Source organism: Loa loa (assembly GCF_000183805.2).
Source record: "Loa loa unplaced genomic scaffold supercont3.221, whole genome shotgun sequence".
Classification (NCBI taxonomy): Eukaryota; Metazoa; Nematoda; class Chromadorea; order Rhabditida; family Onchocercidae; genus Loa; species Loa loa.
This window is the reverse complement of record NW_018108401.1, coordinates 54,573-78,135: the sequence shown is the minus strand read 5'-3', so window position 1 is coordinate 78,135 and position 23,563 is coordinate 54,573. Positions and strand designations below refer to the sequence as shown.

Below are 23,563 nucleotides of genomic sequence, written 5' to 3'. Positions count from 1 at the left end.
ATGATAATTCTTAAATAAGAGATGAAATTGATGATTTATCGTACTACGTACTTTCATTACTTTTATTATTTTTGTAAAAATTGTTAAAATTTACAGAACTTTTATTTTCATATCTTCAATATTGCCATATTTCCGATCATTTTTTTTTAAAAGTGAATTTATAGGAAGCAAACGAAAAAGTTGCTTACGAACTTGATCAAACACTTATCGAATTTGCTTCTGCTATTGATCGGCTTGATTTTGGTCGAGCAATTGATTTTCTGGAGAAACGAGAAGAATATGATACAACAGTATTATGGCGTCAACTTGCTCAGGTTTCTTATGATTACTTTTATCATCAAATAAGTAAATATTATAAGTTATAACATGTGATAGATAACATTTTGATAGATACTATTATAAATTATAACATTTGATTTAATATATCATCAAATTCATACATCATTATCTGAGGGTTTTTTTTTTTGAATCTTCAAGAGGATTATGATATAATACATTTTCTTTAGGTTGCATTATCACAACAACAACTCTTGATGGCACAACGATGTTTCGCAGCATTAGGTGATATATCACGAGTGCAAATGCTTGTCGAAACAATTCGAATTGCTGATGAAATAACCCGAAATACTGGTGATGATGGAAAAAATAATTACAAAGTATTTTGTAATTACATTCATATTCACTATTATATTTCGCATGATTTTGGAACTTTGTAGAAGTAATGTAGGAAAGAAAAAAAAATATTTTTCTTTTCTATTTCTTGAGCATAGTACATATAGTTGATAAATTGTTAATCCATACATATAATTTTTTCTTACTTTATTAGACATTAGTAATTACACGAGTGTTATCAATATTTTTGCAGGTTCAAGCACGATTAGCACTTATGAATAAAGATTTTAGAGAATTTGAAAGAATTTATCTTGAGCAGGTGATACAGTTTATTTCATATTCACTATTATATTTCGCATGATTTTGGAACTTTGTAGAAGTAATGTATTTATCGTAGAAATTAATATAACAATATTATCCTACTTCAAAGATTCCTTTATTATTATTCAAATTTTGATTAAAAATAAATTTAACAGAATTTTTAAAACGAGCAAAATTTCATTTTATTGTTAAATTTTTATCATTTCAATTTATAGAATGCGTTAGATGAAGCTATTGAAATGTACCAACAAATTGGCAAATGGGAGGAAGCATTTGAGTTAGCTCAAGCACGAGTATGTTTTATCCACTAAACGTATCATTCTTTTATCACTTCTTATTTGCACTATTGATAAGGCCAGTAAAATGTCTGAAAGATTATACCTATTTCAAAAACATTTGCATAAAGTACCTATTTTTTTAGAATCATCCAGACTTGGAAACTGTTAGATCTCAATACTATCGTTATCTGTTCGATACAGGTCAAGATGGAAAGGCTGCACAAGTTGGTCTTTTTTAAAATATTCATTAATTTTAATTTTGGTCTTCTTTCAAAGTTGTATATGTTGATATCATGATTATCATCTATATATCATTTTAAGTAATTTACTACTACCTGTAATTTGTTGCATCTCAGAAAGGGATTTTAGTTAAATTGAAAATTGAATTCTTACCTTTTTCGATAAATAATCCTTACCTTTTATTTATGCATTTAAAAATTTGATGCATATAAATAGCATAATGAATAATCTTGCAAGCTTAAATTCTCCTTCTAGAGTTGCTCGATTTTTGCTACTCATCGTGATCTCAAAGATTCTTAGCCAAGTTAAGTGAAGGTTTGATCATTACTAATTGCTTTCTAATTTCAGGTATCAGAATGTGAGGGTGATCTACTTGTTGCAATCGAATTGTATTTGAAAGCAGGCTTAGTCATTCAAGCAGCTCGTATACTTTTACAAAATCCAAAACTCCTTTGTAAAGATGATTTGATACAAAATGTTACTACCGCACTAATACGATCTGATCTATTCGAAAAAGTTTGCTATTCAATTTCTTTCTTTTTTTTTTTTTGTGTTCCACAAAGCGATTTGAGCTAATACATCTGTGTATGCATGACTTGATGCATTGCAATAAAAGGTAAAAGTTATGAATTTTTCAGGCTGGTGAATTGTTCGAAGCGACAAAAGACTTTGAACAAGCGCTGGAAAATTATCGAAAAGGAAAAGGTTACGCGAAGGCTATTCAGGTGGTGATAAAGTGCTAATTGAATTTTCGAATATTACTCAAGTATTTATGCTTTCCTCTTTCTTATCAGTAGATATTTCAGTTAGCACGGGTGCATTTTCCGGAAAGAGTTGTTTTCTTGGAGGAAGAATGGGGCGATAGTCTAATTATGGAAGCAAATTACGATGCAGCTATAAATCATTTCCTTGGTTTGTGACATTGGATGTATCCAGTGATCTAAGTTAATCTAATTTAATTTTAATTAGATCTTGAATTCGTACCATTTGCAGAAAGTGGTCAAACAGCGAAAGCTCTTGAAGCATCAATTAAAGCAAAACAATGGGGTAAAGCTGCGCAAATTGTTGATGTACTTGAAGATAGTGATCTGGCAAAACGATACTATGGTAAAATCGCTGATCATCATGCAAGTATCGGTGATCTTGAGGTAAATTACTTCAAGTGATCTAATCATATCAGTACTGTGCAACAAGAAGATTATTATTGCATTTAGTACGATTTCTTATAATTACTAAGACAGTGAAATCAACTCTATAAAAGTATCTTAGTATAGCCTAGAACAGAAAGAATGACAGTGTTAAATTATTAATTGAAAAGAATGCTAAAATACGATATTACGATTTAGCGAGCAGAAATGTTGTACATTGAAGCGAAAATGCATCGAGAAGCAATCGAGATGTATAATAAAGCTGCCCGATGGACTGATTCATATCGAGTAAGTGATACTTTTTTTTTCTCAGTAATAGATTAATGAAATTTATGCGCATGGACATTCATTAATTCATTTGATTGGTTGATAGATCTGGAATTTATTTTATCCCATTTAATTTGTTTTTTCAAACAAATGAAATATTGTAAAGAAACCTTGAGGGGTCAAAATTTCACTTGTGACTTTTTTGAAGCATGTACTTTGATATCCTCAGGAAAAATTGTCTAAAGCTACCTTACTGTATCCTTTACTTGCAGTTACACTAGAGAAAAGAAGGAAAAAAGTTTAGATAAGCTTCAGCACTGTAAAGGACTGAATGAATTGTTTCAGTTAGCTGCAGAATTTATGGGAGATGAGAGCGATCGAATGTATGAAGAATTGGCAGAAACAATGGAGGACAATGGTCGTTTAATGGATGCGGAGCAGGCATCAGCTTAAATGATCTTTTCAATGCTCAGTTCATTTTTAGATTTAGATTTCAAAATTACTGAATAATTTTTTCTCTTTTTAAATTGTCACTGATATCTCTTTCATGTTTAGCTGTATATCGCAATTGGACAAGCCAATAAAGCTATTGCAATGTATAAGAAAACGGATCGGATTGATGATATGATGAGATTGATGGAAAAATATCATGTTGACGATATTAAGGTTTGTTACAGTAGAATTTTAGTATTGAAAGCAAAAGATAAAAATGATCAAATATCATTTTACAAAATTTTCATCTTCATGATCAAAATACTGAATATTGTAGGATGCTCATCTTCAAGTCGCATCTGATTTGGAGGAAAAAGGTGATTTACGATCAGCAGAGGAGCATTATTTACTTGCTGGTGATTGGAAAGGCGCAGTTAATATGTATCGTAATGCCGAAATGTGGAATGATGCGTATAGAATTGCAAAGCAAGAAGGTGGTGACACAGCACAAAAACAGGTACAACGATTGGCTATTCATCTCATAAAATGAAAAAGGTTCTAAAGATGGATTAAGGAAAAATACTGATGATAAATTATGAATATCGAAACTCAATGTAATCTGTTGTTTTGCAGATTGCATATTTGTGGGCAAAAAGCTTAAATAGTGATGCCGCAGTGAAATTATTGCAAAAATTCAAATTATTAGATGAATCGATTAATTTTGCATGTGAAAATGGGTAAGTATAGGTATAAGTATCTTCGATAGGCATGTTGTACTTTCAGTGAATATAAAAATAATAGTATTTAAGAATAAAAATGACTACAAGAAGTAAGTAATAATGAACTTCAAATAATGCATTTCAAATGTTGTGGTTCCATTCCACTTAAGGTTTGTTTTTTAAAAATTAACTTATTTGAAACATTTAAGTGCTTTCGACTTTGCATTTGATTTGTGCCGTTTGGAAGCAAAAGATCGTCTGCCATCAGTGCATTTCAAATTAGCGCAACAGCTAGAAGAGGAAGGTGAATTTGAAAAGGCTGAAATGCATTATATAGAAGGTGGAAAGCCGAAAGAAGCCGTATTGATGTATATCCATGATCAAGATTGGGAAAATGCAGAACGTGTTGCAAAGTATGATTCTAATCTATTCCGATACTATATAACATCAAATGGATGTAAGCAACGAATATTTAATAAGTTTTAGGAGTCTTTTACATTAAAAGATGAAAACATTCCGAATAGCAAAAGCCACAATTAATGAAACAGTTATTTATTTCTAATTAAAAGAAAGAAAGCCTTGGGCAATCCTTATGAGAGAAATTATTACAATAACTCTATCATCATATTAATTATCAGTTAAATTAACAACAACTAAGCAATAAACTTAGGCTGAATTTTGGGAAGGAGAGTTTCTCACAACTTATTTTTTCTAAATAATTGAGTAAAATTATTTATAGGCAATATAATCCAGAAACATTATCTGATGTATACATTCGACAAGCCCGAATGGCAATCGAGCAAAAAGATTTTACAAGTGCTGAAAGTTGCTTACTTCGTGCCAATCGTCCTGAAATAATTCTACGATGTTATAAGGAATCGGGAATGTGGCAAGATGCTATTCGTATTGCTAAAGATTATATGCCTGCAGAATTGCAACACTTAGAAGTTAGCAATAGCTTTGCAGTTTGCTAATGAAATAATGCATACATAGATATTTTTTATTTCCAACAAACTTTATCATGACTTGCCCATTAATTAATTTTTTTATTAATTTTACTGTTATTCAATTCGTCTATTTTACTGCAAGTTATATTTAGGTATGTTAAAATACAGAAAAATATGTAAAGTTTAGGAAAAGTATAAAATTGCACAAAAAAAAAAAATCCTATTCCATCATATTACGTCTTCTAATCTTCTCCTACTTTTACTTAGTTTCAATTTAGATGAATGAAATAACATATAAAATATAATAGAAATAGAATAAAGATGAAATAAAAAACATTTATCATTTTATTACAATTGTATTTTGAGATAATATTTTAGTTTGTTGAATTGTAAGAAAATACGTGAAGTTTTTACAAAACATATATCGATAATTGCAAATATTGTTCAGGAAGAATTTGACGAAGTACAGCTAAAATCTGGCGCAAAAGGTATTTTATCATTTATTGCTCAAGCACGAGATTGGGAAGGTCAAGGCGAATATGTTCGAGCTATTCAGTGCTATCTAAAGGTAAAGGATTCCGAGACAGCCGATATCGATACAGTTGTAGATGCTTTAAAAAGGGTATATTTTTGTTAATAATTACAAACGTATAGTTATTGAAGTATGATATCATTTTAATTGCACTGATTCATATAATTAATTGGTAACAATTTTCTTTTGTCGCATCATATATTAGCAGCGAAAAATTTTCATTTTCCTCCCATCATCTTATTGAATTATATGAACGATCTGACTATTTTTATCATTATCGGTTCATTCATAATCATCCTATATTTAGATACTTAAAATTCCACTTAATTTACTGTATTTAATCTACATAATTTAAATTCCATTTAAATTATTATTATCAGAAGAGGATGCAAATGATTGAGATTTGTAATCAAAAATGTTTCCATTATCATAATAAAGATTGTAGATCACATTTTCCTTGTCCATTATTATAATTATTTTCTTTACGATTTAATTCATCCAGATTACTTCGTGGGGTATTTAATTCCTTTCTTTTCGCATAACGGTGTTATTATCCAAAGATATGGTTTTTTTTAAACCTTTTTTTCAGGCTGGAGAATTAGCAACAAAATTTCTTTCGGACGATGAAGCATCTGCAGTAGTGGATGAAATTGCGGAAGTTTTCGTTCACTTGAAAAGGTACGACTATTGTGAACAATCATTAATAATAGTGTTGAGTTAATTGTTGTATTCGTACATGGATATTAAGAAATTAATTATTATTATCTATTGATTGTTTGATGATTTCACAACTGATCTATTGGCATTTCTCAAGATGAACGGAACATTTTTTTTAGTAACCTTATTTTACAAAATAGCTGTTTTGTTTTAGCTTAAATGAAGACATACCATAGTTTATAATGTTATTATTAAAGGTTCATCGAAGCAGCTGAATTATTTTTGGCTTCAAATCAACCGGATAATGCTATTAAAGCCTTTTTGCTTGCTGGACAGTGGGCGAAAGCTAAAAAAGTAAATAAGTTGAAATGCAATCAAATCAATCATTACTTTCATTCACACTACACTTTCCTATCATATTTATTCAAGTATTACTGCTACATAAGTTTTAGTTAGCTATGGAATTTGTTCCCGATTTGGCGGATTTCGTCGATGAAAAGTACAGGGAATCACTGAAACAACAAGGTCGATTAGGAGAATTAATGGACGTTGATGTAGTCAGTGCAATTGATGCATTATTGGAACGCGGTCAATGGGAAAAAGCTCTTGAAACAGCTCGACAACAGAAAGTTTGTTATTGCATTGCAAATTTTCATCCAATTAAATTAAAAACAAAAAAAAAAAGAAAGAAAAGTGTAAGAGATGCTATGAACTGAATAAATAGCGGTAAATGACACCTTATTATTGAATCAAAATGTCACGGAAATTCAGATCCATTGGTCAACCTGGTCAAAGTCATTATTTAATCATACGATGAACCTTAAAAAAATTCTCATAGTTTGCATGTGTGGTACTTTTCATTCAAGTTTTTTTTTACTAGTTTTTTAAGCTCCTTTTAAACTTAAACTATGAATGACAAAAGATTTAGTCCATAAGAAATTCCAACTTTTTTTTTGACAAATCCTTTATTGACTCTTGAATTACAATAAAATCAATATTGGTATATTCTCTTCTCAATATTTCCGCCAGTTATATATTATCACCTCAATTATGTAATTAAGAAATTGAATCAAAAAATGAAAAAGATTAAATTCGAATTCTACTCTTATTGTGTATAGTAGAAGATATCATTTATAGCATCAGCCTTTGTTGGACAAATATGTCGCATTATATGCAACCGAATTAATCAAGGAAAAAAGATATGCTGAAGCAACTGCTGCATTTGAAAAATATGGAGCATCCTCAAATCCAAACAATTTCAACATCTATCGAAGACTTGTTGAAGAAGTAAGCGAAACTTTCAATCCTTTTTTAATATAATTGTATGCAGATTAAACTAATCTATTTTAAAGCATAGAAAATTATATGAATAAAAAAACTATGAGAAATCGATAAGGTTGTACAGTAGATTACCTGCTCTTCAATTTATTAAAGTATGCTTTTGATATATGTTGAGAAGTTGGAGTTTTGAAGGGAAATCCAGAAACATAGAGTGAAAGCCGTATGAATTGAGATCAATAATTTAAAGTTGAAAATCTGTAAGTGTAATTCTGATTAATATCTGCACCTATTTTTTGTGGATGTAACACATTAAAACAACCATTTTTTGGTCAAAATCGATAATAGGAATTTCCAGAATTTACAAGCGAAATCTGAATTTTATTTTATGATAACAATTTGATCGTCCTTTAGGCATTCATCTTCTATATCTTCGAAAACCTTTTACAGCTTATAAAAGATAATTCATTTTCGAATTTTGATCTAGAAATTTCACATTTGCTCAATATTCGAAATATTAAGGACTTTTATTTTATTTTTCACATTTTGTAATTATAATAGAATGCTTAAAGAGAAATGCTAAGAAATGTTTAGTAAAAAATAATCCGTCAGTTAAAGGAACTGTTTCTTCTCATTGTAATTCTGTCAAAAATGATAAGACGTCATAAAAACGACGATTATAATTGGACATTTAATAGTTACATAAAGAAGCGAATTAGAAAATTGGATTATTTTTAGCTCAGCATGACCTATTATCATTTTAAGGTTATTAATGTACGTAACATGGATAATCCAAATGTTTATGGTAGATGGGCAACATTACGAAATGTCCTTCATATGGTATGCAATAGTATGAATATCAAGGAGAAGATGAAAGATGTAAAGTTCCATTCTTTGTTTGTGATTAAAAAGTAATATATTCTGTTCTTAAAGTGAACTTAAGACTTAATCATCCGTTATTTACACTTACATAATGAAATTTCACTGTTATCTTTAACTAAAAAGTAAATCGATCATCGCATTAAGTTTAACTTACCCAAGAGAATAAAGCTAAGATTGGAATCAATGAAGGAATTTTCTTCTTCCAGAGTTTCGTTTTAATACTATTAGAATGCAATCGTTACTATTTCCGTATACATATTACAGGATAACTTCTACATTTCAGTTGTTCAACAGGTATTTGGAGATTGCCCATTACGGTGCATTACGTTCAGCTATTTTGGAATATGGTGGAACAGAAATAGAACTTATCGCAGCTCAAATTACGATAAGCTTTATTCGCTATAGCGATATCATGCAAGCTGATAAAGTCTTTTACGAAGCTGGAATGGCATGTAGAGTTCGTATAACTTGTCTACTTCTAGTTCAAGTGAACGACAACATCTCTGTCTTTCAAAAATTGTTAGATATTAAGACAGGCTTACAATATTTTTCACTATACCTTTTTTCATCCCTTTTGGAAAAAGCATTAGGCAATCGGCCCAATAAAACTTGTCATTCCTTCGAAAAATCAATGAAGGAATATCCTTAGTTTTATGCCATTGTCAATGATACATTTTCTCTGCTATCAGCTCAAAACACGGGTTCATAATGATCACACAGATATGCCTCGTTGATTTACCACATTTGAAACAGATACCTTAATAGAATTGAATGCTTAAAAGCTTAATTCTTGTTTAATAGGAAATGTTAATTTTATGTTAATCACAGAAGTTGGGTAGCAAGAAAGAGCGATTGGCATTTATACTTTTGAACCATTATCTCGATTTATGTGAAGCAATTGAGGATCAAGATCCATCGATTGTTGATGGTTCAATTTTCGACGGAACTGATATACCGCAAGAAGTATTGCTACCAGCAACAAAATACACATCTGTAAGTCTGAAGTTCTACCATTTTTTCCTCATTGGAAATGTACAAGAATATTAGATTTTGAGCTTTCTTATAGGGCTTATTTCCTAAGCACTACATATGTTTGAGGAATTCAGGATGATGAACATGAGGAAGTAAAAGAATGGGTGTTGGCTATATCAATCCAACAAAGTATAGAACGAAGTTTACCCTATGATAATGATGGTAACTTCGAAGTGAGCCTCATTGATGCGAACGGTACATCTCACTCAGCATGTCTCATTTCAGGTCTCTTCATTTATTTTGCATCAAGATCTTATTTTTAGCAAAATGTTGCACACCTTTGTACATCCATCTGGTGTCCCTATTGAGAGAACTGCTTCTGCGTAAAATAAGCTTATTTTTTAAATGATAATATGATAGTCTTATTGAAGGTTATCCGATACGTGGAAACATTAAAGAATTTGGATCTTCTAGCAGAGCAGCCGATCGTGATATGTGGAGCCGTTTCATCATGGCACAGAAGACGAAATCAACTGAAAATATAGGTGACGTGTTACAATTTATAGCAAAATGGACACATACAACAGCATCTCTATCTTTGTAACCCTTCATTCCTTAATTGTACTTATACAAAATTTATAATCCCTGAAAAAAATGCTGTTTCAAGTCCTATAATCAGTACACCGAATTTCAAGCCAAATTTTATTCTTCACTGTGGATCATCTTTCCATATAATATCACTCCACTATTCCTCAAAACTTCGCTAGCTGAACTAACATCCATAAATAAAAACATAAGCATTAGAGATTTTATCATTTATAAGTTAGATTACAAGAAGAATTTAACGCATACTACTTAATAGAAAAATGTACCTGTTGTAATGATTAGTTGTATAAGGACTAATCATTGATTATTATTGCTTGTAGTTGATAATCATATCTAACAAATTCTTAATTAACATACAAATTCCTATATATCGTAATCTCTATTTTATGACTTTCAATAACCGTTTTACAAAGATCACCTAGCAGCAATTCATTCTAAATCTGAGAGAAGGAGGAGTATATCGCCACAGGTATGAAGAACTTTTTATTTGTTAAAAAACAGTGCATTCAGTCTGAAAGAGAAAATAATGTTGTGGTTGATCAAAATGGTTAATCCCAAGCTAGCTTCATTTGGAGTAGGTTTCAGGTAGGCATTCAATCCATCATGGAAATCTTGCTGCATTTTGCCTTCTCCTTCTATCATTGTCTATCAAAACAACACATAACAAGTAATACTTAAGAAGAACTACTACATATCGTACATATAAATAATGAAATGCAAATGAATGAAACGTTATGAGGTAGTTAGATCAAAGCGATAACCGTACAATAAGGGCTTCACTGAGAAAGATGGCGAACAAGATACCTTACATTCTCATAGGTTACATATGTGACAATAACGTTCGGCAGCTGACGTAAGTTGCCCATAAACAAACCTTTATAAAAGCCACGCACACCTTCCATCCTATATGTTTTGCTTATCAAGTCGTAGATCCCAGTATATTTCGCATGATGGTCCTAGAAATATCAAGTATTTTTATGTCTATGAAAATTAGATGAAAGTAATAGAGATCGGATATAACGCATTGGACTTTCATCTACCTGTGATTAAAAATAAGTCATTATGAATATTCACCTGTAATCGAGTCCGCAACACTTGGTACGGAAATGTTATTGTTGTAGAAATTATCTTGGATACAGCTGAATAAACCAAGCAATCAACAGTACCCTGAAAACAAATAGGACTTTTTAATTCACCGTAGTAACTCTTAATTCTGAATATTCACTTCAAATGCGTCATGATTCCTTTGCAATAACTGCTGTTAGTGTAGATGAACAATTAAGATGATCTGAAGCTGGCACATCGCTGCTACAGGTCATCCAAAAAGCACTGAATAGTTCCAATATTTCAAATTCATCAAAAAGTGATTGGTAAGGTAATCAGAATTTTTTCACAGCAAAAAAGTATAAGGCAAACCAAAATATGATTAGCGGGAAGTCCTAAACGCTTCAATTGATCATCCTTGAAACGATTGTAAAGCATAAATTGAATTGCACCATGTATGGTTCCAATAACTCCTGGCGTAAAACCCTAGAAATATTTAAAAAATAAGGTCTTGGAAGGGTATAAAAGACGAAAAGAAATGTTCTATGAAACAGATATGTTCAGAAATTTTCTAGGTAGTAGGAGTTATCAGTAGCGACTATGCTATTAATTGCTTTCGTAACCAAAATTTACTTAATCTTCGATTCAACTTCATGCAATATTCATTCTTTCAATAAGTCAATAATGCTGCTGTTCAACAAGCCTCCCGTACCATACTTGTACACACTACTTTCCGGTGCCACCTTTTCAGTATGCCTTAAATAATTTTGGGTCAAAAATGCTCAATTGAAGTCATGAACCACAATCGAAACAATCTCCTAACTCATACCTCTGCCCATCCTCAAATTTCTTATAATTACTGCACTATATGAAATCCATAGCTTTTGTAGCGAAAGGAGGACAGAACAGACCCTGTACAATGCAGTAATCCCTTCGTTGCGAGCAACTGCAGAGAGACAGTTCAAGAGTCCGCGGTACCTGATTCTTTCATTTTCATACTGCAAGCACAATCGAGTTTTCGCCACCCAAATAGGATTAGTGAACATTAAAATACCAGCTCCAGTAATCATTCCCATCAGGATATTATCCACTGGTTCTGCTCCCGTTGAAATGGTTTCCTTATCACAGAAATTTTTGATAATGTGATAACTATAATAAAATGCTGGATTACGTTAGAGAAAAGAACGACTAACAAAACTTCACTTGAAATTTCATGGAAGTGGGGGCAGCATTTCGCATATTCCTAGAAGTTATTGCGGTTTCAAAAAATCGGCTTTGATATTTTTGATAACGTTTAACAAACAGAGATCTGCACGCTAACTTACCCAATTTACATTATCTACAACCTAATCGGGAAAGCTTACGGTCATGTCATTCCTTTCGTTGCAAGGTGTGAGGTTCTTGTAAGTATGGGCAGTTTCTTTTCTTTTTTTTTCAACGTTAATGAAAATTTTAATATACTTAAACTAATACAATACCATTCCTGGATTTAAAAGAGTTCTCTTAGCCAATGTCTGAGCATAGCAAGGAATAACTCTCTATTAGCTTAAAATGAGCACTTCAACGAGAAGGAGACTTACAATTGAAAATAAAGTCCCCATGATACAGCGGATCCAACTAGATTTGGCGAGAGTCCTTGATACAAACCTTTATATCCTTTGGACTGTACAATACTTCGTACAGCATGCCAATAATTGCGGTACTGCGGACGTTGACGGTTACCATCATTAGCTGCAATGGTTGAAGGTAATCAAAACAATGCATCTGATAAATGCAATAAATTATTATGAAGTGAAACTTGAAGTAAAAAATCTAGAACTTTCAAACATATACTTCAAGCAGTTTGAGCAAAAGTGTTTCACTCATACATTTTTCGGATTGTGAAATCCGAAATTACATATCGAAGATACCTCACAAGGAAAAGATTTATGACACGGCGCATGAAGTTTCAGCATAACCTCAAGATATGACAGTTACACTTCCTGAACTAATCAGATAATGCACACATATTAGGCTTACGCATAGTGAAACATAATAACATAGGGAAAAATTGAACAATATTACAAAACAGACTAAAATGATAAAATAAGAAATGAAATAAACAAACAAAATAGAATGAAGGGAATGTAAATTTATACAATGTGGTTTATGTATATATCAACCGACCGGAATATCGTATCCTGAGGAGATCCAATGGATGGCATGCAATGGTACTTATTATACCACCGGTGAACCCACCAATCAAATGTTCGTATTTTTCCATTCGACTGCATCAATGTCCTAATTGCTGCAAAAAATAAACCCTTTTTATCATTTATTCGTTAACTAACATGCCCTTGAATGCTCCGTCCAATTTCAGCATATGACAATATAATAATAAAAAGAAAAAGAAGAATTTCCACAAACACACAAAGCACAAACTGCAAGCGTTCAGAATTTACTAAACTGTTTCTACTATGCTACTGTAAGTATATCTGGTCGCTACTGTAAGTACATTTGATCTGCATTGTACTGCTATCATAGGTATATTTGATTTGTATTGTAGTGCCATCGTATTTTATAAGCATAAAGATTCACAGTTTTTACTCAGAATTTGCTAGACTGTTGTTAAATTATCCCGGTGGATTAAGAATTTACTACGCTGTTATTGAATTATTCAGATGGATTGGAACCATAGATCAGTCATCCGATGATGTACGAACGATGAGAATGAAAGAATAACTAAGAAATCATGCCAATAATTAAAGATCTACTTATTACAACTTAGCCCGCAATCCTTACTATTTTATCCTTTCCTCATTGACATTTCAATTAATTAAATCACATGAAAACACTTACTAAACGTAATGATTGGCATTATCACCATCCATCCTCCATATCCGGAATACCGGAAAACAAACCAGATAACCCAGTTAGAGCAAGTAATGAACCAATACCAATTCAAATAATACGTAATATCACTGCATAGTGATCCAGCGAAACCGGTTTCTACAAAATATTACCGAACCGTGTGATGCATTATCCAGCAAATTCTGATGATCTCGCTTTTCAGAGGTAGGGGGAAGAGGAGGGAGAGAGAGGGAGAATGGTAGGAGCTAGTGGTATAGAATGAAACTATGATTAGATAAAATTCTTCTCGATAAGTATTAAAGATTGCTAGAATTTAAAAGATAGTGAAAAAATAAGAGAGAATTGAATTTTGTCTAAGAAGTAAGAATGAACAAAAAAATATCATGATAGGCGCAGGAGACTGCAAGGAACAATAAGATTAATCAAATATTATGCGTCATAAGATGAGGTAAATGTTTGAAAGAGTATGATTAACTATTGTAGCAGGATGTGAAAGAAATTATAATTAGAGTGAAAAATACTTGTTGATTATAACAAATTCCTTCGATGACTCATCAATGAAGGGTGCATTTATACTGCTTATTTGGTTGTTGTGGTAAAATGGGCGCAAAATGGAGAAGCGGGAAGTGTTTAGCCATGGATGGAGTTTATCTTATCATCATTAAGCTATAATTATTATTGGGTTAAGTTTTGGCCAATATCTTAGTTATAATGGCATATTTTCTAATAGCATCAAATCGATTTATAACAGTTATATTGGCAAATTGTATAGCTATAGTAGTAAGTTGACTTACCTGAATTGTTGATAATTTTTACATTTACGATATCAGGTTAATTCATGATTACTGTATTCATTGCATAATTAAATCGATATTCCATTTGAAAAATTACAGGAAATTTTAACTTTTCAAGTGAAAAGTGCGAAAAATTGATATTTTCCGGACGGTTTATTTATTAAGTGATCACAATGACAAGTACATCTGTGAAACATCGCGAATTCGTTTCGGAACCAATGGGAGAGAAAGAAGTAACCGCTGTTGCTGGTATTGGACCAACATATGGTGAAAAATTGAGTAAGGCTGGCTTTGATAAGGTAATTCGTTCATTTAATTATATATATATATATAATTGTTATGTGATAATTAATTCTTGTATATATTATTTATTTAACAATTACATTATTTGTCATTATATTAGCATCATTAATTCTTATCTTTTCATTATTTAATCTAACCTTATCTTTTTGTTTATTGCAAATATTACCGCATCACACAAAGGTTGTAAATTATTGTTCAGTAATTTTCTGAATCATTCGGTAACGGTTTAATCATGCAAAAGTCCCATATCTTTTAAAATTGAAATATGAAAAAGTGTATTGTAACCAGATGGTAATAAATTCTAAACTTGTAGTTCTGTGTGAAAGTGAATCTGTTAATCATTGCATTATAAATCCTGCCTTTGAATCGTTTAATGATGTATTCATGCAGTATATTTCATTCATTCTTATTTATGGTAATTTGATTGAATGCTTATCTTCTCTTTATTTTGCAGGCTTATGTGCTATTTGGACAATTTCTCCTTTTGAAGAAAGAGAAGGAACTTTTCATTGATTGGTTAAAGGTAAGTATGTTAACCTTTTCTATGATGCATTCGAATGAGCTGAATTTGTATAGATATTTAATGACAGTGTTTATTGTATTTTTTTCGTTGCAGGAAGTAGCTGGAGTAAGCAGCAACCATGCCTTATCAGCTTATAATTGTTTAAATGAATGGAGTGAGCAGTACATTTAAATTGTTACCATCAGTGGCGTACGATTGACTGCCTCACAAATACTGTATTGTTTATTCGCTATTCATTTGAAATATTTTCGACAATATGCATTCATCAAAGCAGATATGGGAATATCAGCAGCATACCCTCAATGATTTTTCGGTTAGCTTACGGAAGAAACAATACGATATAGTTTTTGTTGTTATTCAGGGATAAATGGATGAATTGTTAGAGTTTACTGAAAAAATGAAATGCTTATTTGGTTGAGGGTATTAATCAGTTTCTGTAATTGCAAGAGGAATATTTTACTGAATGTGAAATGTAAAAGAGTAGTTTAAACGGTGAAGGGAAGCTGTGGGAGAGAAGGATTAGGAAGGGGATTTTGGTTCACAGTAATATTTGTCCAAAACATTTGCTTGCATTGGATTATTTTATTATAGTTTGTGATGTTGGTCATAAAATGATGTTTAAGAAATGATGCACTGACAGTATTATACATAAATTTGATTGGTAATTGATGGATAATTCAAACTTGAGTGTTCCGCAGATGGTGATAATTATGAGTTTGGGCAGTACACAATTTCGAAATAAAGTAAACAAGGAAGGGTATTCTATAAAGAAAAAAAAATCTATATATCTTTAAGTAAAGAAAACTCGATCAATTGTATATTTCTGATATAAAGATAACCAATATCAGTTAACATGTGAATTTTTCTTTTTTTCTTTGCCAACATGTGAATTTTTTCAGTCTAGCTTGTGAATTGTTTTCAGATCTCTGCATTTTATTCTGAATAAAATAAAATCAAATAAACCAGTGGTAATATACAAGCTAAACGATAGTAATGTAAAATATTTAATAGGTGTTTTGGAAAATAGCTCACCTAATTGATACTTCGCTTAGTACTTATCAATTCCTTTTCTTTTTCCTTCCAAAAAAGAAGTGTAATACATATTCATACATATCATGTAGTTCCTGTGATGTATTCCTTATCCCATTTTTACACCAGGATCAATCTAATCTCTATCATGTAAAAGTGGAAAACAATTTTCACTTATTTAGGTGCTCAGTTAAGATCGGGTCAACAAAATAATCACTGAGATGAAATAATGTCAAACTATTAGGAAGTTGATGATGTTAAATTTGATGTCAAAATATTAGAAGGAAATGAATTTAACTTACGAAAAAAAATTAGCATTACCTTTAAAAAAAAAAATTAGCGTTACCTTTTAAAATTTGCATTAAAAAGAATTAGCATATCTATCGATAACTTTTTTTTTTTCAGTCGTAACAAAGAGTTGAGATTACAATAATTAGCTCTTTTGTTAACTCATATAGAATGAAATTTTTTGTTTAAGCACATAAACATGTATAATTTTAGCTTACATTTTACATTATACAATATATTCACACATATAATATAGTATACTCAATGGTATTAAATTTATAAGAAAAAAAAAATTACTAATTCAATGCTTCTCTTTGCAATTTCAGCAACAATAGCATTAAAGAATTAATGAATTAAAAAGTGATTAGATGAAACGTATAGATCATCGAGAAGACGTTGTAAATAATCGAATAAATATTGAAATAAATAAACAAATAGTTTTATTTATTTTATTTAAATAAATAAAATTTAGACAAGGTAAGAAGTTTTAGAAATTTTTTTTTTTTGTCTGAACAAAGAAAGGAAAAAAGAGAGAGATTACAGTACTTTTTCAATTTAGTACTTTTAGATCTTCTCCTGATGATAACATTTCCTTAGGAACAAAATAAATATTATTTTTTTATCTTGCAAACTGCAAGCATGCATACATAAATATGATTTCTTCTCTTTTTTTTTATCTTGCAAACTGCAAGCATGCCATGCATGAATGAGTGGATGAATGCATGCATGAATCGAGATAATTCACTGAAGGATTTGATAGATGAGGAATGAAGTAATTATTTATGATGAAGACATTCAAAGAAAAAAAAAAATTTACTTTGCCAAATAAACAATTAACACAGATATCACATAGCGGATGATAAGCTAATAGAGAATGAACAGGTGGGATAATAAAATTGTCATATTGAGTTAGGTCATCGGGAGAACGAAGATGCAAGATGTTAGTTAAATTGGCGGGAGGGGAAAGATTCAGCGGATGATGATTAAATTAGGATGATTGATAAATGTGATAAGTTTTAATTTCTTACAGGAAAAATTTACAAAATACGTTTGGTCATATATGGAATCAGGAAAGAATGACGATGAACAAATTACGATAGATTCGGTGAAGAAACTGATCGCGGCACGAGATGAAATCGATCAACGAATCGCTAAAGAAGAAGAAGTTCTTAAAATGGTAAACTTTTTATTTTACTATTCCCAGTTACATTAAAGCAATGTTTAGTACAATAAAAATATTAAGGATAAATGACCATATTATCAGATTAGTTAATCTATCTTCTCTTAGGTTAATTCTCTTTATTAAAAATTAATCATTTTTTCCTTTTTTTTTTTCGAATCGTTATGAATTGATGAATTGTAATTTTTAATCTTCATGATGAGTGAAATTTAAAAAAAATATAAATATATTTCTTTTGATAATGGCGAAAGAATTTGTAAAGTTTTCAAAATTTATTAATTAATTTTGCAGAATAATATCGATATGGAACAAAGTTTAGTGGATGCAGAAGGTTTTCCCATCACATCTGTTGATGTATACTCAGTGAGGCGAGCACGATGTGCGATTATATGCGCACAAAATGATCGCCAAAAATTAACTTCACAAATTGAGAAAGCTATGCTTGTATTACATCAACAAAAACGCGATTGCACGGCAACATGCAGGTAATATTATATTGAATACTAATCTGCTGGTGGCATTATTTTACAACTAAGCAGAATTTGTGAATTATTCTATCTGTTTTTGAATTGGCTCATTTCATACAATTTTTCAGCGAACATGCAGCAGCAGCAAAAGCAGATGACATTCCAGCGGTGCATCGTACTAGTAATGCTCCGTTTGCAAAGATAGCCAAAGTAATGGATGGCTCGCCGGCCTTTTTAGCGGTAAGTACGTTATCTGTTCATACACAGTGATATTAATATTAAGAAACTGACCTTTCTCATCTGTATAGTTTTTTTTTCTTAGCAATTCTTATACATAGATCCATTAGTGTGGTACACCGGAAGCCACAAAGAGTTATTTTTCAGCAGTAACACGTGTAACCTTATTGTTAGGGTTCTGTTCCCATGCTTTTTTATATTGGAAAATTTTTATTCTGGTTTCGATGCATATTCTGAAAGTTTTCTCTTTCAAAGTTCCATTTGTTGGCTCCGCTTTATTTAAATGAAGAGAAAAATAATGATACTAATTCTTTAATCAATTGCAGATTTATATCTTTTAGGGTTTAAAGGATGGCGATCAGTTAATACAGTTTGGCTCATTACATGCTGGCAATTTTACCGATATAATAGAACTTCTCGTTGTTGTACAAAACTCCATGAATGTAAGTGTTCCATTTCCAAGTATCTTAGTGATTTGATATGTTTCACTTGCAAAGAAATCGAGAAACAAGAATTTAGGCGTCTTCCCAATTCATGTAACATTGTTTTTCAATTAGTTCATCATGTATATTGTTGTTAGAATCGTTTCGAATACCTTTAATTCATCCCTTTAACCGAATTAATTACTCTTTTGCGAGTAAATGCTGAAGCTACCGAAAATCCCTGTAAGTGCTAATCCCCATATGGATGACTCAACAATTAAACAATGACTAAACAAATGATTAAACAGTGATCAAACAGTTCCATGTTCGGATGATAACGATGAGGAAAAGTTGGATGTCATTCCCTTTTCTAAAACTTTTGTTCGCTAGATCACTTGTGTATTTAAAACTGAATCGTTTAAAATATCAAACTGAACAAGCGGCTGAGCTAGGTTAGGGGAAATGTGCCTTAGATTAATATAACAACCATGAAATTGTGTCCAACACGTGATCATTGAGGTGGTCGTTAGTGTGAACAACCACTCATTGCAACTTGTTGGGTGTAGGTGCAGTAGCTGGATAAATAACTCCGCTTACTAAGCAGAACTAAGGGGAATCTAATCACGGACAGGATTATATTTTCTATATTATTGCAGAAGCCAGTACGAGTAACGGTTTTAAGGAATGACAGGCCGGTACGCTTGGAACTTGTACCGCGAACGTGGTCTGGTAAAGGCACTCTCGGATGTTCCGTACTTCCAGTCACCCCTGCTCATATATGAATCCCTTCATCGCATTATGCACTAATGTACATTATTAATCGCCATATGAGGAGATACAGTAGTATATTGTTATTTGCTGATGTATTTCCTTTTTTCAGTAAGTTTCAATTTCTGACATTTGAGATCCAAATCACTTATTACTATTGATACTACTTATCCAAATCATTTATTACTGACACTACTTATAACATAACAAAATAGCATACTAAAAACGAGGAATTTTCAAGAGAAAACCAGAAAAGAGAAAAATTAGAAAACTGCTCTTGTAATTGGGTTGCATGAGAAATAAAAATTGCTGAAATCTATTTTTAATCGATTGTTTTCGACATGGAGTTCATCATTCTCTTGGATGATGGCACTAGCCTATGTATTAGTGTTTAATAACAGATGTATTTTCTATAAATTCTATCTGAAATGAAAAATGTTTGTTAAGAAATACAAATACATGTAAAAATGCTAATATTCCTTGGTACAATGAAACTGAAAAGCCAAAAGGGCATGAGACCACAATGTATGTCGCAAAAATTACAAGGAAAAAAGAAAACCCTCATATTACATGAACACAACAACAGTGGTTTTCTCTTTGTGTAAGAAAGGAAAACGAGTTTATGGCCTGGAAATGCGAAGGCTTCAAGGCATGAAAGCCTATTATCACATTCGGAAATCTTTCCCATCACGGCCGCCAGCAAATGCCAACTTCACAATATATGGTGCTTTGCCAACTGCAATATTTTCCATAACTCATTAAAGTTGTGGGAGGTATCTTAAGATAAACGGTTCAGTACGTTGATGTGTCATCTATCATTTGACGGATAATACGATACAGTTTTTCATATCCAGTGAAATGTGGAACTTTTTTCATGTTTCCACAGTAACGACAATAGAGGTCACAGTAGAATTGGGACCTGTGCCAATAAATTCTATGAGAAGATACTTAAAAAGAAAAAATTGCAAAAGTTGTGAGATCAAAAAAAAGAAACCAGGGCTTTCAACTGGCGTATGGTTGGCTAACATGAGCGCTTCCGTTGCACGTTCCGTGTTAGGAAACTCACAGATCCCAGCTGAACTGCGTTCTGAACGCTGTGGAAAGATGACCACTTTGTCTGGTGTTATAGCTCCCTTGTCGACAAATAACTGAAATACCTTAATTTTGGAGTAGTTCGCTGGAATGTGCTATACGTGACTCCTGGAATACTACGTGTATAACGGCTATTCTTTAAAAAAAACGACACTAATCAGGAGTTCTTCGTTATGAACTGGAATCGTTATGCACCTACTAACGATTAAATTGCCCATGATATAAAGTTTGTCTGTAGTTCGTCTGCATTTATGCCATAATTACCGCGTTTGATATGTTGACTTCTTTTCCTTTAATATACTTAGAAAACGAGAAGCAAGTGTTTGATTTTTTTACACACAAAAATTTACATCTTTGAGTTTTTCCTCTGTCATTGTCACGGGAGCATTGTACCAGTGCAACACATGCGTTGGTTTCACAATTCGATTTCGTGCCGCCAATTCGGGCGTCGTATAACGCTGATTGCGGCTATTGGTATAATCTCTGTAAGTTGCTAATATCAATTTTTGACCATAAAGAAAGCTAACTTTGATAACTTTCAGTCTTATTCATTATGTTAGTTTTGCCGCATCTATATATCAGAAGATTTTTTGCACCGCTGCTTAGTTCATTTTACCCCAAAAAATTGATTTAAAAATTTCTTCATTTTCTACACAAAAATGTGAAGATGATCATCCTGCGCTTTACCTGTATGAAGGTGTTCCATCCGGTAATATGAATGGATCACGTATTTCGTGCAAAATTTGTTGTTTTGATGGTCTAAGAGCAAGTTTGTTGCCGAAAATTATGGTACCATGCAAGTTATCGATTGTTGTGTAGACTTGGCGTACACTACCCATCTGGGCCATTGCCGTATCTGTCTTCGATTTCATAAATTTGATCTAAAACAATTGTGATCAAAAAGAAATTAGAAGTCTCCTATGTAGGACTTGATATAGATCATTCCTCACCGTTCTACTGGATTGAAAAAAAAAAATTGAAAAACCGAAAAATGAAGAAGAGATACAAAAACAATCTTCCGCTCTTTTCCAGAGATAACAAAATCATATAACACCACGAATTACCTTATTACAGTTACCATAGAGACACAAGAGATTAAATAATTTGTCGCAGTTAAAATTATCCTGATCAATGCCATAAATCATCATTACGGGACCATCACCATTGTAATAATCACGTTCATCTTCGTAGAGACCAGCATTGTTTCCTGCAATATAAGTCCTCATAACACAACGAATCCTTCAAATTCACCGATCAAAGATTCGAAAACTTGAAAATTTGGATCGAAAAACATATAAGTTGAACCAGAATTTAATGATGATAGCATCATTAGACTTTTCAGGAATGTGGGAAACTTACTGGTACGGAAATAGCCAGTAGGTTAATGATGAATTAATGATCATGAATATAAAGCATCACCAACACAATCACTCCCATTATCACCATTATTACAGCTGCTGCGACAAGTACTAGCAGTATTAACAATATTTATGATCATACAGAAGTAGCTACTGATACAGAAGTAGCTACTGAATCTTCAACAATTTGTAGAGATAGTTGTGATTTTCATAGTTCTGCGAACTATTTGGAATAAGATCATTCCAATTTTAGGCTACTTCCGAATTTCGAACTTCAAAATTCGACTGGCTCTCGTAACTGTTTTCCAAGATCCTTACAATGTACATCACTAAGGATAAAGTGAAATATAACCTCTTCCACGTGCATATCCACCTCGAGTATAACCAGCATCACCACGACCAAATCCACCTCGTCCACCTCCTCTGCTGTAATACCCATCAGCACGAGAGTAACCATCTCCTCTTCCATATCCTTCAGCTCTTCCGTATCCTCCATCATATTCATCATAGTTGCCACGACCTCTACCGTAGCCGCCACTATAACGGTCATCATGGTAGCCATAGTCAGCAGGTGGACCACCACGACCTCGTCCACCGTATCCTCCTATAAATAAGCATTTTAAAAGCGTTTAAATAAAAAATTAATGACTGAGTAATTCTACCGTACAACTTAATCACGCAAATCTCCATCTTCAATACTTGAACCGTTCGTCATGCCACAAAGTACTATAACATACCGTAACTTGGAGGTCCACGTGGTCCAGGTGCTGAAAAAAATGAAAAAGAAACATTGCAGTATCAAGCAAACCATTAAAACTACATTAAACAGCAGTATTTTGGATAGAATGTAAAAACTGTAATAAATGATAAAAAAAATTACGTCCTCCACGTGGTCCCGCATCATTTAGCAATGTCTTTCGAGGTTCCTCCGTATATTCTGAAACAGTATCCCGAAATAAGTTATAACACATAGAATATACCTTTTCATATCATGCGCAACCTGTAAATAAAACCGAAAAGAAACCATGCAGTAATACAATGCCGACCTTTGCAGCCTTGTATGAAATGTAAAGAAAGATGATGCACTTTTCACTTCAGTGACTCATCCATCAATCAGGACCCGAGTAACATTCGAACAACGCAACATAGTGGTATCAACGAACCTTATCCAGATAATACATAAACTTAAGCCTGTAGGCCAGCACCACTGGTACATGATTTCTTCCACACCGCAAGCTCTTTTGCGGTAGAAACCTGCAGAAAAGGGATGCGTTCACGTTTAAGGCCAATTATTAAGAAGCTCGATGATAAGCTCTC

The 23,563-nt window shown here is 32.2% G+C and overlaps 5 protein-coding genes across 5 annotated transcripts in view; 3 read left to right on the top strand and 2 right to left on the bottom strand.

Annotated features, from left to right (window-relative positions):
- Positions 1-9,933, top strand: part of LOAG_18191 (intraflagellar transporter osm-1) — a gene marked incomplete at its 5' end in the record, with an annotated part of 14,791 nt that extends 4,858 nt beyond the window's left edge. The window contains 25 exons of the mRNA XM_020450857.1: positions 507-656; positions 866-931; positions 1,149-1,226; positions 1,355-1,435; positions 1,800-1,967; positions 2,090-2,176; positions 2,258-2,363; positions 2,445-2,599; positions 2,798-2,887; positions 3,212-3,307; positions 3,422-3,532; positions 3,636-3,815; positions 3,932-4,035; positions 4,227-4,430; positions 4,757-4,964; positions 5,413-5,586; positions 6,086-6,174; positions 6,411-6,507; positions 6,606-6,782; positions 7,291-7,440; positions 8,197-8,310; positions 8,597-8,770; positions 9,142-9,306; positions 9,420-9,570; positions 9,717-9,933. Coding sequence (XP_020305419.1) covers positions 507-656; positions 866-931; positions 1,149-1,226; positions 1,355-1,435; positions 1,800-1,967; positions 2,090-2,176; positions 2,258-2,363; positions 2,445-2,599; positions 2,798-2,887; positions 3,212-3,307; positions 3,422-3,532; positions 3,636-3,815; positions 3,932-4,035; positions 4,227-4,430; positions 4,757-4,964; positions 5,413-5,586; positions 6,086-6,174; positions 6,411-6,507; positions 6,606-6,782; positions 7,291-7,440; positions 8,197-8,310; positions 8,597-8,770; positions 9,142-9,306; positions 9,420-9,570; positions 9,717-9,889 — 3,348 coding nt within the window. The 3' untranslated portion in view covers positions 9,890-9,933. The remainder of the gene's footprint in view (positions 1-506; positions 657-865; positions 932-1,148; positions 1,227-1,354; positions 1,436-1,799; positions 1,968-2,089; positions 2,177-2,257; positions 2,364-2,444; positions 2,600-2,797; positions 2,888-3,211; positions 3,308-3,421; positions 3,533-3,635; positions 3,816-3,931; positions 4,036-4,226; positions 4,431-4,756; positions 4,965-5,412; positions 5,587-6,085; positions 6,175-6,410; positions 6,508-6,605; positions 6,783-7,290; positions 7,441-8,196; positions 8,311-8,596; positions 8,771-9,141; positions 9,307-9,419; positions 9,571-9,716) is intronic.
- A 481-nt stretch (positions 9,934-10,414) lies between these two features.
- On the bottom strand, positions 10,415-13,984 carry LOAG_04603 (hypothetical protein). The gene is made up of 7 exons (XM_020446637.1): positions 13,774-13,984; positions 13,102-13,222; positions 12,516-12,666; positions 11,847-12,084; positions 11,308-11,421; positions 10,966-11,058; positions 10,415-10,847 (listed from the first exon to the last, which is right to left on the bottom strand). The coding sequence occupies exons 2-7, from the start codon at positions 13,196-13,198 to the stop codon at positions 10,668-10,670; spliced, it is 873 nt and encodes a 290-aa protein (XP_020303050.1). The 5' UTR covers positions 13,199-13,222; positions 13,774-13,984; the 3' UTR covers positions 10,415-10,667.
- A 685-nt stretch (positions 13,985-14,669) lies between these two features.
- LOAG_04602 (hypothetical protein) lies at positions 14,670-16,160 on the top strand. Its single transcript, XM_003140139.2, has 3 exons — positions 14,670-14,878; positions 15,337-15,405; positions 15,499-16,160. The coding sequence occupies exons 1-3, from the start codon at positions 14,753-14,755 to the stop codon at positions 15,574-15,576; spliced, it is 273 nt and encodes a 90-aa protein (XP_003140187.1). The 5' UTR covers positions 14,670-14,752; the 3' UTR covers positions 15,577-16,160.
- A 1,586-nt stretch (positions 16,161-17,746) lies between these two features.
- On the top strand, positions 17,747-19,853 carry LOAG_04601 (hypothetical protein). Its single transcript, XM_003140138.2, has 5 exons — positions 17,747-17,899; positions 18,194-18,387; positions 18,498-18,609; positions 18,948-19,049; positions 19,685-19,853. Exons 1-5 carry the CDS (start codon positions 17,783-17,785, stop codon positions 19,808-19,810), a joined length of 651 nt encoding a protein of 216 aa, XP_003140186.1. The 5' UTR covers positions 17,747-17,782; the 3' UTR covers positions 19,811-19,853.
- Positions 19,854-20,461: 608 nt separating this feature from the next.
- Positions 20,462-23,563, bottom strand: part of LOAG_18190 (serologically defined colon cancer antigen 1) — a gene marked incomplete at both ends in the record, with an annotated part of 12,877 nt that continues 9,775 nt past the window's right edge. The window contains 6 exons of the mRNA XM_020450856.1: positions 20,462-20,532; positions 20,791-20,944; positions 21,239-21,371; positions 21,576-21,769; positions 21,953-22,095; positions 22,599-22,850. Of these exons, the coding sequence (XP_020305418.1) occupies positions 20,462-20,532; positions 20,791-20,944; positions 21,239-21,371; positions 21,576-21,769; positions 21,953-22,095; positions 22,599-22,850 (947 nt within the window). The remainder of the gene's footprint in view (positions 20,533-20,790; positions 20,945-21,238; positions 21,372-21,575; positions 21,770-21,952; positions 22,096-22,598; positions 22,851-23,563) is intronic.